This window comes from Octopus bimaculoides, chromosome 7 (assembly GCF_046866305.1).
Source record: "Octopus bimaculoides isolate indiv1 chromosome 7, ASM4686630v1, whole genome shotgun sequence".
NCBI classification, from domain to species: Eukaryota; Metazoa; Mollusca; class Cephalopoda; order Octopoda; family Octopodidae; genus Octopus; species Octopus bimaculoides.
This window is the reverse complement of record NC_142934.1, coordinates 5,128,275-5,143,163: the sequence shown is the minus strand read 5'-3', so window position 1 is coordinate 5,143,163 and position 14,889 is coordinate 5,128,275. Positions and strand designations below refer to the sequence as shown.

Below are 14,889 nucleotides of genomic sequence, written 5' to 3'. Positions count from 1 at the left end.
AGGCCAGTCAGGCGATACTGGCAACGGCCACGCTCGAAATGGTGTCTTTTATGTGCCACCCGCACAGGCCAGTCCAGGGGCACTGGCAACGATCTCGCTCGAAAATCCTACGGGAGCCAGTCAGGCGGTACTGGCAACGGCCATGCTCAAAATATATATATATATATACATACAACAGTTTTTCATCTACCAAATGCCTGAGAAGCTGCAAATATCAATAATGTTATCACCAGTCTTTTATTTTCCTTGTTTTACATTTTAGCTTCCAACTTCAAAGAAATATAGTACACAGTGCTCAGCGCCAAAGAAGCTACCCAAAACCAAGGTAGAATCTGATGTTATAAAGCGATTAAAGGAGGAGAAAGAGAAAGATTTGATTAATGAACGTATTACAAACAGAATCAAAGAGCAGAAACGGCTTGCCGACATGAAGGAATTGAAAAAACATGACAGAGAAAGAGAGCGGCTAAAGAAAGAACAGACGAAAGAAAAAATCCGTTTAGAGAAACAGTCTGATAAGAGTTCCAAACTGAAGAATGTTGATGAGAAGCTTCTGTCACCAAAGATGAAGGAAAAGCTAAAAGAGGAGCAGTTGAAGGATAAATTGAAAAGGATTAAACTTCAAGAAAAAGAAGGTTAGTTTTTCTCTGAAAATTTTGTTTTTCTTGGCTGTGTGATTAAGAAGCTTGCTTCAGAATCCCATAATTAGGGGTTTGGTCCCTCTGTGTGGACATCAGTTAACATCGTATATTATTCTTGTGAGTTAACCAGTACCATCATCATCATCATCGTTTAATGTCCGTTTTCCATGCTGGCATGGGTTGGACGGTTCGATTGGGGTCTGGGAAACCAGGAGGCTGCACCAGGCCCCAATCTGATGCAGCCTGTAAGTAAAATTGATACTGACTCTCTCTCTCTCTAACCTTCCACTTTCCTCTCCTCTTCCTTGTCTTACTGGGGTAGCAAAGTACCTCCTCAATGATAAGAGGGCTACAGCTGTCCCTCTCTAATCTCCTGGATCCACTCTGTCTCTCAGCTGAGAGGTCATTCTCTTGCAAGCCCACGGGTGCTGGTGCCACATACCAAGCACCTGTGCTAGTGCCATGCAAAAAGCACTCGTGCTGGTGCCACATAAAAAACACCCAGTACAATCTTTAAAATGGTTGGCATTGGGGCAGGCATCCAGCCATAGAAACTCTGCCAAAACAGACAACTGGAGCCTGTTGTGGCATACACGACAGGCTTTCAGTTTCCACCTACCAAATCCACTCACAGGGCTTTGGTTGGTCTCAGGCTATAGTAAAAGACACTTGCTCAAGGTGCCACACAGTAAGATTGAACCCGGAAGCAGCCATGCCTGCACTTATTTCCTGAGTTTTAGTAAGTAATTTTCTGTTGTTCATTTCAGCTGAATCCAAGAAAGAAACCTTCAAAATACCAAAGGGAACAGGAAATTCTAACAGTGAAAAGGGACCAAAAACCTCTCTAAGTAATAATAATAGCTCGAAAGATTTAAAAGCAAGTAAGTCAACAGCATCAGCAGTTCTTAGTGGGTCCAAATCTGCTTCTGATTCAAGTGCCAGTCGTCCGAACATTTCTAGCAAAACGAAAAAACCATTTAATTCTAGCACTGGAGCAACTCCGCTGAAATTTGATGAGTTAATGAAAATAGCTCTAGAAAAAGCTGCTGACCCAAAGCAAATTCTCAATTCCAATCGTCCCGCTGACCGTCCCATGACACAAGATGAAAAAGACAGATTACAGAGACTGTCTTCGAAGGAATACAAACATACCAAAAGCTCTGACTCTTCTAATTCCCGTAACAATAATTCTTTAAAAAAATCAACACCTGAAATTAAATTAAAAAAGAAAGAAATCTCAGAAAAACCAAATAAATCTCAACGGACTACAAATATAACTTCTGAAAACAAAAGGACTAGTGATTCTGTAATAAACCAGAATAAAAATGTACAAAAGAGCAAAGAAATAGAGACGGATTTTAACAGTAAGTACAAAGATCTTGAGAGTAAACTGAAGGCTTTGCAAGACGAAATGAAACAAATGAAGAATGAGAAGAAGAAACAGACAAATCCACCGAGCAAGCCTCAACCTGCCAAACACAAACCAAGCCCTGAAAACTGTGGGAATGCCAACAAATACACATCTGAGAATAATAACCTTCTCATCTGTCGTCCGGCTGCGAAGCCTGAAGAAAAACCATTATCCACTTGGGACAAAATATACAGTGGAATTCAAAAAGCAGATCCTGTTAAGAAACCAGGTAACAAATTTCAAATAATTTCTTATTTAAACCTCTTACTTTTTAGTATGTTGTTTAACCTTTCGATACCAATCCGGCTGGAACTGCCTCTAGTTCTGTAGTACACATCTCTTGTTTTCATAAGTTTGGAATTAAAATCTTCCACCAAACCTTAGTCACAATCCATGTTCCTTACACTAGCTTAATGATAACTAAGTTATTTTACTAAATTCTTTGTTATATTTAAAATTAATTGAAAGAAACACACAGCATCTCAACAGAAATATGGTAACAAAAGGGTTAATGTCTGCTTTCCATGCTAGCATGGGTTGGACGATTTGGCTGAGGACTGGCGAACCAGATGGCTGCACCAGGCTCCGATCTGATCTGGCAGAGTTTCTACAGCTGGATGCCTTTCCTAACGCCAACCACTCCAGGAACATAATGCACCCATTACACTCTGAGTGTGTGTGTATATATACAGAGAGAGAAATATAGATGTGTATAAAAATATATATGAATATATACATATATATATATATGTATATATATATATATATATATATATATATATATATATATATATATATATATATAAATACACTCTCTCTTTCCTTTCCCGAGCGTCCAATAACACTATCCGTATCACGTCCTCACTTTGTTGTTTTTTTGTTATTGTTTTTTTGAACTTATATATATATATAGATAGATAGATATGATATACATACACACACACATTATAACTGAAAGGCTCCAATTTCCAGTACTCAGAGTAACTTATTTCCTATCCTCAGCTGGTAAACTAAGCCTGGTTTAGTTTTGCAGGTCCACTGTCTGAATATCTTTTGAAATATGAAACGAAAGTTTGAAATAAACGCTTATCCTTTCGTTCAAAAATCTTTGTTAACAACAGGTACCAAAATGGCTGCTTCGAGGCCATGCTTTTCATTTCCCTTCTGGTTGAAACGGTGATTCTATTATAAACATCATAAACTCCTGTAATTTATCACTTCTGGTTTATATAAACAGATATATATATATATAGAGAGAGAACTGTTTTGTTAAGATAAGATTAAGGAAAAAAGTACTCCATTCAGTGATAGATAGATATCATTTAATATACACAGTATAAAGATACAAGCTACTCATAGTTCCTTGCTTGAAGACATGAGTCTAGCCTGGATTTTATTGCACACCTTGTGTCTATATACATATATATATATAACTTTTTAACAATGTGATATATCAATTGTTGTTGTTGTCAAACTCTTGTTAGCAGGGACAGGGAGAATTCTTATTACTTTTATTTGTTGTTGTTGTTCCAGTAAAACGACGGAGAGTAATTGAAAGTGATGAAGAGGAGGAGGATGACATGGATGGTTTTATTGATGATGAACCAATTGATGATGACTGCCAAAATGTATCTAAATATATTCGAAGTATCTTTGGCTATGATCGACGAAAGTAAGTACGCAGTATATCCTTTCTTTTACTTGTCTTTTATTAGAATGCTTTTACATATCGAGCACAGTGTCTTGGGTGGCATCTGGTGTGCTGTTGGCAGCCCCGGACAATCCGGGTTCATTGCAATTCACAGCTCTTGTGTTGGTCTGTACCCACCATCCACAATTTGTATCTGAGGTGTTCAGCCTCTCATCAATAGTACCAATACAGGTAAGAGAAGTTGGATCCAAGCATTTGGAAGACGGATTGGCTCCAAGGAGCAACCACATTGCCTATGGCTCAGAGTCATGCCACCACACAGGTACACATCTCCATGCAAAGCAGCAGACTAGTAAGGAGCTGTAGTGTTGATATCAAATTTGTCATCCGGATGCCTCTCTGGTCAGTGCCACTGTGGCAGGCATCCTCATTTGTGCACATGCACAGTTACCTTCAGTGCATGAGGTTTCAGTCTCTCAGTGTGGTCGCCAATACTCTACTGCATCACTGACTCTAGTTTTGCACCAGTGTCAGTTACGGTGGACACAGCCTTCATGCACATTCGTTGGCCATTGTCTAGTGGCTCAAAGCAGACATTGGGCCCTGATGCAGTCCTCAGGTTCCTCTTGAACCGTCCAACCCATGCCAGCATGGAAAAACGGTTATTAATTGCTGATGATGACTTAGTGTTTTAGTAACGAGTACAATGATGTAAATTATGACCTGCAATTAAATATCTGCCAAATTTTATGGTTTGGAAATTGTTCAAATTTAATTTTCCTCAGATTCAAAGACGAAAATATATCAGATATCGAGAAGATGGAAACGTCATTTTCACAACAGATGAAAGAAGAGATTAGAAGGTAAGTTTAGTATTTGCATATCAGTTGACTCACATAAATAAAATCTCAAAACTTTTTAATCTATATATATATATAATCGGAGGCGATGAAGCATGACCTTTGAATGTTGGGCCTCACAGAGGTAATGACAAAAGACCGAGACCTCTGGAGATATGCTGTGACTGAGAAGACCCTGCAAGTAAAGTGAAATCACAGCCATAGCCTATACCAGTGTTGCATAACCAGTCCATTTAAAAAGTACCTTTGAATCGTCAGGTGACACGCCGTGCTTGGGGAGATCTATTGAGTCAAATCAAATCACAATCAGATGGAAATCGTAGTTGTGGCCAATGCCAGTGCCGCCTCACTGGCTCTCGTGCTGGTGGCAGGCAATAAGCACCATTCATGCAAGTATGTACATATACGTACGTATATATGCATATATATATATATATATTTATATAGTGAGAGAGTTAGGGGTTTATATATATATATATTTGTGTATGTATATATATATATATATATCAGATCAAACACTAAAACTTTATATGTAAATATGTATATAAAGTGTTGACGCACGAAATCGTTGGACTTTGAGTTACTCTGTTGCTTCCACTAAATATTAATAAAATACATGCACACTCACACACACACATATTCATATATAAAAGAGATGGTGCTCCAGCATGGCCACAGTGAAAATGACTGAAGCGAGTAAAAAGAAAAAAAAGAATATATGTGTGTTTGTGTATTCTTCTAAATGTATGTTCTTTCCTTTGCCAGTGCCAAAATCGGAAGGCTGGAAGATCTTGAGGATATCAAGCGGGAACAGGAGGAATTGATGATGCTTAAGAAACGCAAGGGCAAACCAAAAGGTGTCCGGTGACAGCAGTGAACCATATTCCTGGCTTACATTGTATACAAGAACTTTTGACATCATCCAAAGCAACGTTTAATGATTAAAAGGAAAAAACAAATGAAATTACTTCCGACGACCAGCTGAAACCTTTTCCTCAAACTCTATGGCGTAGCTGTCAGCTTTAGTTTGACATTATATCCTGGATTATCTGAGTAAAGGCATTATTGGAGTCAGTATCAGAGATAAGCTACTTCCAGAGATTTATTTATTGAACTACTTCAGACACTGTTTCCATTTACAGCTGCTGAAAAAGGGTGGGACGGGGATAGGAACGCTCTTTCTTGGATAGACTCTACTCTTCTGTTATTTATTATCATGTTGCTATTGGACTGATTTAAATTTAAATAGCAACACCATTCCCAACGTATCAGATGTTGAAAACGTTGTTGTTGTTGTGCTCGTTCAAAGCCAAATAGTCCTTCCTTCATTTCAACTACCAAAAAGCTTTGCATTCTTTGTCTTTTGTTTTGTCCCCAGTTTAGTTGTTCTTGAAGCAATACCTCCTTTGGTGGCCTGGTATGTCTTACAAAACATGTTACTACAACAGTTAACCTTTATCACTAATTGTTTGTCCTTCTTACTATGTTCTCAGGCTCTATTCTTTAGTATTGTCTTACTTCTCATTTCATTCAGACATTGCACAACAACAAACAATTACCTTGTTTTTAATCGCCATAGTTTCTGTCTAAATATCAGGCCATGTGATTGCCACAAGCTTAGAATAAATGAGGTCTTCTATTTATTTAATATATCTGCCCTTGCTCGCCTCTCTCTCTCCTTCTCCTTCATAGGAACGACTTGGTTAGCTCTTTGCAATGACAATCATCAAGTAATTAATGTAATCACTGCTCTGGTACAGGAGTACCAACTTATCACAAATGGTACGGTACACATTGTTATTGCACTAATATAAAGCCAGTCACTAAACGAATACACTGAGATGCTGATCCAACATCTGTCCAAATTACTTATGGTTTAACTCAAAGCTAAAACTACTTCAGGTTTGATGTTAATCGTTTAGGAAACGAATATACATAGATACATAAGCTCACCACATGCAGATACTCATCATTCCAAATTCTTTTCTAAAAGGAATCTCTTCCTTTGTTTCCCTCCAGATTCTTGTTACATAACATAGCAAATACTCAAATATTTGTGTGTGTGTGTTGTGTGTGCATATCTTTGGTGTTATATGCATGCACCCATACATACACAAGTATGCATGTGTACGTACTTATATTATCTATGTAATGCTGCTTGCCCTCCCGTGACTGATTATATGCAGTGCTATACTGTATCAGAAGGGACACAGCAGAATGACTCTAAGCGCCACACTGCCCTTTTCTGTCTTGTGTGCAGAAACCATGCCAAGGCAGAGAGTAGAGCTTGGCACAGTCCTCTCACTCACCATCTTCTGTTAAGCTGTCCAACCCATGCCAGCATGGAAAGAAAACAGATGTTAAATGGTGAGGATATACACGCACACAGCAGTTTTATATATGTTCTATAAAAGTATATTTTTTCATCAGATCAAACACTAAAACTTTATATGTAAATGTGTGTGTGTGTATATATATATATATATATATACACACACACATACATTATATGTCAACTGTGAAAGATGACTTGAATTGTTAGTTATATAGGTTTGAATGTAAAAATGAAAGAAAAATTTACTACCTGTAAGTAGGAACTATACGTTCATAAAGCCTTATTGAATCATTCCTTGCTTCAAATGATTAAGCATACATACATACATACATACAAGATACAATGGCAGTACCATCCCACTGTGTGGCACTTTGAGTGTCGAGTATCTTCTGTAACTTCTGTTTGACTTTTACCATGTGGATCCTGTTTATCATCATCATCATCGTCGTTTAACGTCCGCTTTCCATGCTAGCATGGGTTGGACGATTTGACTGAGGACTGGTGAAACCGGATGGCAACACCAGGCTCCAGTCTGATTTGGCAGAGTTTCTACAGCTGGATGCCCTTCCTAACGCCAACCACTCAGAGAGTGTAGTGGGTGCTTTTACGTGTCACCCGCACGAAAACGGCCACGCTCGAAATGGTGTCTTTTATGTGCCACCCGCACAAGCCAGTCCAGGGGCACTGGCAACGATCTCGCTCAAAAATCCTACGGGAGCCAGTCAGGCGGTACTGGCAACGGCCACGCTCAAAATGGTGCATCTCATGTGCCACCCGCACAAGAACCAGTCCAGGGGCACTGGCAACGATCTTACTTGGCTTGCCGGGTCTTCTCACGCACAGCACATTTCCAAAGGTCTCGGTCAGTAGTCATCGCCTCGGTGAGGCCCAATGTACGAAAGTCTTGCCTCACCACCTCAGCCCAGGTCTTCCTGGGCCTACCTCTTCCACGGGTTCCCTCAACTGTTAGGGTGTGGCACTTTTTCACGCAGCTATCCTCATCCATTCTCACCACATGTCCATACCAGCGCAATTGTCTCTCTTGCACGCCACAACTGATGCTTCTAATGTTCAGCTTTTCTCTCAAGATACTTACACTCTGACGGGTATTCACATTGACATTACACATCCAACGGAGCATACTGGCTAGATGGAAACTGCACCAAAGCCTACATCACAAATATATATATATATATATATATATATATAAATGATATATATAAATGATGATGTGTGTAGGTATGTGTATACCGATGTAAATTCTCTGCAGTATTAAAGTCTGTAAAAGAGAGAGATAACTTTCAAAAAGAATATAACTGCTATGAACTTAGCTATTTGACTGAGATTGATTAAATGCTGGGTGGGGGCAGATAATTAACTAAAGAGCCTCTTAAGCATGGCCACGGTCCAATAACTGAAAGTACCTAATATGTGTGAGGGAATAGGGGTAAATGCTTTAAAACATATCCATAACTTTATATGATTCTCTGTCACCAAAATTAAGACCAAAACAAATATAGTTTATTAAATATCTCCCATTTATTCGTTTTGTTTTAGTACGTGTCTTTAAGCTTTATGGTTTGAACATTTCATTTCTAGCTTTCTCTTACGTCTGTGCACATAATCAGTCTGTACAGATGTGACTAAATGCTAAAAAAAGTTTGCCTTACAAACATGAAGCATTGGGTTCTATCTCACTATACATATATAGTATTTTTACATAAGCTTAAAGCTTATGGTGAGCACCGTGCAAGGACTACGGAAAATAGTCTAATAAAGGGGCATATAAGCCCTCGACAGAAAAAAAAAGCTTTTCCTATCCATATATACCCCAGAGTAAGCACATAAATGTGAAACAAGGTGGAAAAAATAGTACTCAAATACTGGAGGTAGAGTAATATGCTTTATTAATAAACCCGCAAAGACATCATAAAAGCTTGTATCAGGTTTTGTTATTAAATCAGCCTTGGGTGAAACGCTGTGAGCTAAACATTTTAATACAGCATATTCACCTTGGGTGAACGTCTTCTGCTTTAGCTTCAGATCATTCACCTAACCCCACCCCACCCCCAAGTCTTGTAGGTGAAATTGAGAAGATAGAAACTGTGTTGGCATTGAGTAGATAGACTGTACTTGCCATTAATTCAGGAGAGCAAACCTCGTCAAGCTGATTCTGCTGGAGGATTTCATTAAAAGTAAAAATGTCTATAAAATACTCTTAACACTCATGCTGTAATATGTTGAGGTGGCAGTCTTATTGGTCAAACAACTGGAATACTCATTGTCAAAACTGTCAAAAGATCGATTGTCATAATAATATATTTCTAAATCTCTGAGAGATTTATGCAGTAGCAGCACGATAAAGTGATAGCATGTTGTCAACTTAATGTGACAGTCCCATGAAAGGGAAGAATGCTACTGTTATTTAGCCCTAGGAAACACCGTTTCCTGTTGGACTTGACACATTTCCTGTGTCCTTATGTTTTCAAAGTAGAGACAAGTACCTCCACCCAGAAAATCAGCATCCAGAGACTAGTTTCAGAGACATTGCTCATCATCAGATCTATTGTCATCATAGAAACACTGTATATTGGCTTATCAGATAAGTTGGGGATTTTTTTGTCTTCTTTTTTGCCTGACATTCCATTGTCATATGTATGAAAAAGGGATAAAATTCATTCAAATTGCAAAAGCGTTAAACAAACGTAAAGATTGTTCGCCAACATAACATGGCATTCCTGGTTTAGGACAAATGTTGCTGTAATTTAGCCCCGAAAGACATCGTCTCCAGCTGGTTATACGACACAATCTGTGTCCTTATATTTTCGAATAAGGGAATCTAGCACCCCCACTCAGCTCAAAACAATATCTGTGCATCGCTCAGCTCAAATAAACTGGAAATCGCGATACACAGTTATTGTTTCGAGCTGAAGTAGCAGACACTTGCCCAAGGTCCCATGCAGTGAGACTGAACACAGAACCATATGGTTGGTAAGTTCTCCCAAAATAAATAAAAATATGGACTAGGCATATATACACAATGAAGACAGAATCGGAAGTGCATTGTGATCAGCAGTGTATAACAGCATTGGATGAGCCTGGCTGATACTGACATATGCCAGTAAAGTCTATTATCTTCACTCCTCCTTCTTACTGGAAGTGATCTTAGCTTTGTCAGAAAAGATACTTGTAATAGTGTGTAGACATGTTGAAAGCTTTATTAAATTGTGGGAATTGTCTTGAAAAAGTATCTCTTGTCGACATACGAGATTAAAAACACAAATCTCAGCAGCATGAAAAGGTTTACTGCAGCACTGGTGGTGAACTTGCTGGCTCCAGATTGCTTTTTAGCTTCTGGATGTCATCTCATCTGGAGCAAATATCAGCTGCTAGCTGATTGAAAGATCAGTGATTTAATAATCAGTGCTTAACAGTGATTTGATCGTTAATGTTTACTTGTTGGTAAGGTTGCAAGCTGGCAGAACCATCGGTAGACCAGGCAAAGTGCTTTAGTGGCATTTCACCCATCATTACAATCCAAGTTCAAATTCTGTAGAGACCAACTTTGTCTTTCATTGTTTTGGTGAGGGGGTGGTCAATAAAATAAATACCAGTTGAGTTCTGGGGTCAATGTAATTGATTAGCCCTTCTCTCCAAAATTTCAAGCCCTGTGCCTATAACAGAGAGGATAATATACTTGTTGATAAATAATCTTAAGTCGAATGAAACTAGGAGCTAGCTTCCTGTCATCTGAGTTTAGGGTCTGAATTTCATTCCTGTTAAAATCCAAATCCCTTTTATGTCAACACTAACACCTCTGGAAGCAGCATGAATGCTGCATAATCTCATTCTTCTCCATTACAAATTTGTGGCTTTGTACTTAATTAGGAAATCTGTAATTATGATTATTCAGACACTAATTTTAACTGCTATTTTCCGGAAATAGATTTTTAGTATCAAGTACAGTATTCAGTAACTTACAGCATTTGTCAAAATGATGGGATTCAAAACCAGCATCTTCTGCTAGAAAGCAGTTTTTAGAATTCAGTTAACAAATAACGGTTTTGTGTTTTGGGTGTTCATGTTCTAAACAAATTTACAAGGTAAATCAACCGGTTCCAAATGTCTATTTTCATTTTTAACCTGCAACTCTTCATTTTCCACTCTCAACCTGAATCTTGATAAATCTCAAAGGGGATTTCTCTTATGAAATAAAATCCATAAGGCAAGGCTATGTGGTAAGAAGTTTGCTTCCAAACCACATGGATCTGGGTGCATTTGTGATTGGACACCACACTGGAATTTTATTTAATCCTCTTACTCTATGAAGCATAAGCCATCGATAGCTTTTCCCCACTATACTTGACTCTGTTCTTGGTCTTCTTTTTGAGTTGTCATCGATGCTTCTGTAACATTGCATTTTTGGGGGTTTTGTTTTTCAGCTTTTTGTTTCTGGGTTGACCAGTGTTGACCACATACAAACCCATTTTTTGTTTACTTCTATGAAGAGAGGGTCCATATTAGTCTAGCCTCTATCCTCTGACCTGACCCACATGGGGAAACCTTACCAGGGGGTTGCACTCCACTGGCATAGATCTCTGCCATTGAGGCATACAAGCCTCCACATCACAAGGACTTCATCTTTTGGTAGATAGAAACAATTAAAATTCTTCATCCCCCCACCCCCCACAGAAATGTGGATGGCTTAGTGGTTAGGGTATGTGACTTGCGTTCATAGGTTTGACTCCCGGTGGCACATTGTGTTCTTGAGCAAGACACTTTATTTCTCGATGCTCTGGTCCACTCACCTGGCAAAAATGAGTAGTACCTGTAATTTCAAGGGCCAGCCTTGTCACATTCTGTGATTCACTGAATCTCCTTGAGAACTATATTAAGGGCACATGTGTCTGTAGAGTCCTCAGCATATTAATTTCACAAACAAGCTGTTCCGTTGATCGGATCAACTGGAACCTTTGACGTCGTAACCGAAGGAGTGCCAGGGTTCATTATAACTTGCCATGAAATTTTTTTTTTTTTTCAAAATCAAATATATTTATATGTCTAAATTTATTGTATGTAAATTTAATAAATTTATATAATTAAAATGGGATTAGAATGAGAAGGTAGAGAAGTCAGTGTTATTGTTTAATAGGGATATGAATCAATAAAATTATTAGATATAAAAGAAATTGTAGACACAGATATAATAATGGCTTTACGAAAATTAACTCCAAAATGGGTTCCCACTTGTTACATCTGCATCCACCCAACCCCAAATTTTTAAACAATCCTAGAATATACAACTTATAAGATTATGTATGTGTGTATGGCACATAAAAAGCACCCACTACACTCTGAGTGGTTGGTGTTAAGAAGGGCATCCATCTGTAGAAACATTGCCAAATTGGACTGGAGCTTGGTGCAGACTTCTGGCTTGCCAGCCCTCAGTCAAACCGTCCAACCCATGCCAGCATGGGAAGCAGACGTTAAACGGCAATGATGATGATATATATCGTTGTCGTCACCATATGCTTTTGCAGTGCAAGTTTTCCCATTGGATAAAGCCATAGCTTTACTTTGTTCTGACTTTCTGAAAGTGTTTTTTTCTTGGCAGAGATATTGGGGTGGTTTACCATTGCCTTCCTCAACTGGATAGGCATCGGCCCACAAAAACTCATCGACAGGTCTTCTTTTAGTCCTGCTGGATATCCAATGCACAAAACTTGCAACTCTCGAGTCACTCTAACTTCTGTTAATTAATAAACACACACACATATATATATATATAAATTTTAGAGGTAATACTTGATAATTGCAAGCACCTGTATATGCCAGATAGTGGCCGGGGTGAAAGAATAAATTAAAAACGTAAAAATAAAAACAGAACACAAAGGAAGATAGCTTTATACCATCCTCTCTATCAATTATATACCAATATAATGATGCAACAACTATAAAGCTTGAAACACGTGTAACGCAGAATCCTGTGTGTTCTGTTTTTATTTTTACGCTTTTAATTTATATATATATATATTCACACTCTCCAACACTGACACACATATGTAAATATACATACACACACACATACATAATGCATGCAGAAGCATTTTCTGTTAAGCAAATGAAATTTTAGCAGCATTTTTCTTTTCCCTGGTACCATATTGGTTATCAGTGCTGACTTAACGTCCCTTTCAGCTGGTCATGAACAATTTCAATTATATTTGGAATGTGATAGTCTTAAAACCTGGTCGGGTTTTAGCAATTATAAGTGAAAAAAAAACAAAAAAAAAAACATAAGGACAAGAAGAAAATATTTAAATATTTCTTATATCATGGTTCTGAAATGCTTTCCCATGATTGTCTTGTTCTCACCAATTCCTCCAATGGTCTTTTAAAAATGTCAAAATTCATCACTGTAATAAATATTGTCTATGTCCTTGTGTTTATGTCTCCTGAAAGATAAACTTTCAATTTAAAATAAATAAAAATATAAAGAAAAATTATTTGTAAATTATTTGTAAGTTTTTCTTTTTCATTTTTTGGTATAAGAAGTTTTACTAAATGTCTTTGAATATTAAAGAATTTAAGGCAGTGAGCAGGTAGAATTGTTGGCAAATTGGGCAAAATGCTTAGCAGCATTTCATCCTCTGTCTGCATTCTGACTTTGCCTTTCATCCTTTTGGGGTCAATAAAAGAAATACTAGTTGAACATTGGGGGTCGATGTAATCGACTTAGCCCCTTCCCCAAAATTCGAAACCAATATTAACAAAATTTCTCTATGGCCCAAGTTTAGCCCTTTTGCATTAAACCAGCCAAAATATTCTATTTCACACTCAAACTGGCCAGATCTGGCTTCTCATACTAACCGTACAATGTCATTCTAAACAAAGACCTGCTCAAAATCTCAAAGCTACAAGATAATGCGAGATTAATTCAAATCAATGAATAAATAAGCATTACATTATTCAGAGTAATCTGCATGCTAAGGGGATAAACCGGGCCCTTTCATCTCTGTAGGCTCTCAGCAAAATAAGTGCCAAGTAACATACTGGATTGTTTTAATTACACTTATCCCTAAGAGTTAACGATGTCAAGTCAACACCAAAAAAACTCATCATCAGCCAGGTTCTTGTTTCCAGTCCATTCTTTGACATTGTCCGTCTACAAACATTTTGATGGCTGCTTCTCTTCCCCTTCACATTTCCTGTCAAAATGATCTTGATCAGTGACCCATTGCACATTGTCTGCCCATAATATAAGAGCTTTGTGAACTTGATCCTTGTGTCTGCTACCCTCTCTTTCCAGTATGACCTGGGTACAACAACAAACAGATAGCTAGATAGAAATAGATGCTTACAATGGTCACATTTTTATAACCTCTTTGTGGCTGAGTTGGGTAGTTTACTACCCAACAGAAAAAGAAGTATGATTTTAAAAGTTTGAAAAGGTTCTGAGATAATCCTTAAGTTAAGAGCAAAAGTGCCTAAGGTCCTAAAAAAGAATCACAATCTTGCATTTAGATAATTACCAGAATTGATGTTATTCAGGATTAGCCTTTTTTCAGCTATACATAAGCTGCATGTTTTAGACATTAATACATACAAATAAATGGTTTCTCTGTAAAAGCATAACAATTGCATATAAATAAACCATATTTTAAATCCCATAAACTAAAAGGCCAAAATACGAGTATCAGACAAAATTTGTCATAAATGACAAGATTTGAATAACATGCTCTTAACACCTAAGCCCACTCAACTCTGCTACATTCACAGACCAGGAAATAAAGATCACAATGCACACTAAACAATTATGGTTTTGTTTGACAAAGCCCTATGAAAAACAATGGACAGCAAAGATAACTGAGACATGTAAGGTCTCAGTTAACTTTACATTTTACATGATGATGATACATTAGAAACAAGATTCAGGATTTGAACTCAAAACGTAGAGATGTAGCCAAATGCCACAAACTATTTTATCCAATCTT

The 14,889-nt window shown here is 37.8% G+C and overlaps 1 protein-coding gene across 1 annotated transcript in view; it reads left to right on the top strand.

Moving 5' to 3' along the window:
- Positions 1-7,370, top strand: part of LOC106882471 (uncharacterized) — an 11,915-nt gene extending 4,545 nt beyond the window's left edge. Inside the window, exons 2-6 of the mRNA XM_052969183.2 lie at positions 263-635; positions 1,409-2,281; positions 3,586-3,724; positions 4,489-4,566; positions 5,329-7,370. Coding sequence (XP_052825143.2) covers positions 263-635; positions 1,409-2,281; positions 3,586-3,724; positions 4,489-4,566; positions 5,329-5,431 — 1,566 coding nt within the window. The 3' untranslated portion in view covers positions 5,432-7,370. The remainder of the gene's footprint in view (positions 1-262; positions 636-1,408; positions 2,282-3,585; positions 3,725-4,488; positions 4,567-5,328) is intronic.
- The last annotated feature ends 7,519 nt before the right edge of the window (positions 7,371-14,889 follow it).